The following is a 1,794-nucleotide window of genomic DNA, read 5'->3' on the forward strand; positions in this document are numbered from 1 at the left end:
TGACATTTAAAGAATATCTAAATTTATACGTCTTTCTCTTGAGTTTTAATTTCGTAGCAGTTGTCTATATGGCTATGAAATCACAAGTTAAAACTCATATCACCCTGCCAGTGCAAGGATTCTGCAAAATTCCTTGTAACAAGTGAATCCAAGAAAAGAAACAGAATTCATCTTAATTACCATTTCTACAAGAATACTGTTCACTACTACTGCTTGGCGCAAGAAATTGGTTATGGCAATACTTATTCATAGACGGCGGAAACGATGAAATTTATTTAGACTTGGTTTTTTGTGTCTTGACGGATCGAGTTAGGCAAGAATTTTCCAAGCAAAAAATATGACAAAACTCAAAAAATACCATACTACTCCACTAGTAACCCACAGAAAATTGGCGATCATACTTTTTCTTTATCGGCCTCCCCACATCAGAAACGCTCCTAAACAGCTCTTTCTCACCATGAAATTTTCTTGAGTGACTAATCCCAACAAGCTTGGAGCAAATTCCATTAATAAGACCATCCTGTTTCTCCTCCTCCTCATTGTCGTCGTCTTCAGAATCCATCAAAGAACCCATCTCTTGAATCGGAGAGCAATCCCAAACGTGGGATCCTTCCAATTCTTTGCTGCTTGTAGGTGAAGTAGTTTTATGATCCTTTATTTCACAGTTGTCTATGTCTTCTTTTGTAAAGGATAATGTCTCGTTGAAAATGGAACTGGTGGTAGAATACGAACCAAAAGATGAAGTTCTGGACGACTCGGAGGCTGCAGACGAAGGAGATGTCGATGAACATGGCGATGAAGGGGAATTGCCAAATCCTTGAATATCTTTGGTGATTTTGAGAGCTTTAAAACGTGCATCTTTTAAGGTTTCTCCTCCTCCGAGGAGTTCCAGTACGTGTTCCGATCTCTTTTGCATGTTAGCACCCCAGTCGAAACTAAAAATATATGATTAATTAAATTAATGACGAGTTTAGTAAGAAGAAATAATTATGTAATGTCATGGTGAATAGATTAAACTACCCTCTTTCATCTATGTGTTGAAACGTTCCAAGCTCTTCAATTATATCGCTATCGCATTGAAACTCTTCTGCAAATTCTTCAGGGCCATGTGTTAGCAGGAACTCAAGAAGTACCAGTGTTTTGTAAGACTGCCTCCATTCCTTCCAATCATAGTTATCAAACCTGCATTTGCATTTAATCTCAGATTAACATATAATTAAAGTTTGAAAATTAAATTAGTCCAGTGATTTTAGAGTCATGAGTTCAAATCTTAATCAGGTAAGTTCTATGAGATTTAAATGAAAATTATATACCTCTTGTGAAGAACATCAACAATTCTCCAATAATCATCTACCAAATAGGACGCCTCAGCTATTTTAGTCATAGTTTTAGCATCAGGGCCCAATGGATCGTTACTTGTTGCTTCCTCAGCCAACCTTCATAAGAATAACATCATCAAGCTTCTAAATGAAAACCTTCATATTCTTGACTAAATTATAGGAACATAAATTTCATCGAAGCAAATTTGTTAGTGTTGAATGAAGAAGAAAATAAGAGAAAAGGACTTACAATTCAGCTCGACTAACATCAGTGAAGGCCAGCCTTGCATTTTTGTATTTTTCCTGTAGAAAAGAACTTGCTTGCTTCTTGATCTGGTTAAAGAACAAGGTTCCCATAATTAACTGCACCTTAATTGAACAAGTTCTTATTCTATTTATGCAATTTGTGAATTATACATTATCTCAGAGCAGGAGAATTATTATTAATTTGGTGAAGGGACATCTCAATCGATCT

The 1,794-nt window shown here is 36.0% G+C and overlaps 1 protein-coding gene across 1 annotated transcript; it reads right to left on the reverse strand.

The window, feature by feature from the left end:
* Positions 1-1,794, reverse strand: LOC110635353 (epsin-3). Its single transcript, XM_021784660.2, has 4 exons — positions 1,570-1,794; positions 1,314-1,436; positions 1,021-1,182; positions 1-935 (listed from the first exon to the last, which is right to left on the reverse strand). Exons 1-4 carry the CDS (start codon positions 1,674-1,676, stop codon positions 371-373), a joined length of 957 nt encoding a protein of 318 aa, XP_021640352.2. The 5' UTR covers positions 1,677-1,794; the 3' UTR covers positions 1-370.

Source organism: Hevea brasiliensis, chromosome 15 (assembly GCF_030052815.1).
Source record: "Hevea brasiliensis isolate MT/VB/25A 57/8 chromosome 15, ASM3005281v1, whole genome shotgun sequence".
Classification (NCBI taxonomy): Eukaryota; Viridiplantae; Streptophyta; class Magnoliopsida; order Malpighiales; family Euphorbiaceae; genus Hevea; species Hevea brasiliensis.

Bases quoted from the DNA above. Each gene is read 5' to 3' on its own strand.
- LOC110635353 (XM_021784660.2), bottom strand. From the start codon at position 1,676: ATGGGAACCTTGTTCTTTAACCAGATCAAGAAGCAAGCAAGTTCTTTT. The intron at 1,183-1,313 runs GTATATAATTTT...ATGCAAATGCAG, and splicing joins GTTGATGTTCTTCACAAGAG to GTTTGATAACTATGATTGGA. The intron at 936-1,020 runs GTAGTTTAATCT...ATATATTTTTAG, and splicing joins CAACACATAGATGAAAGAGG to TTTCGACTGGGGTGCTAACA.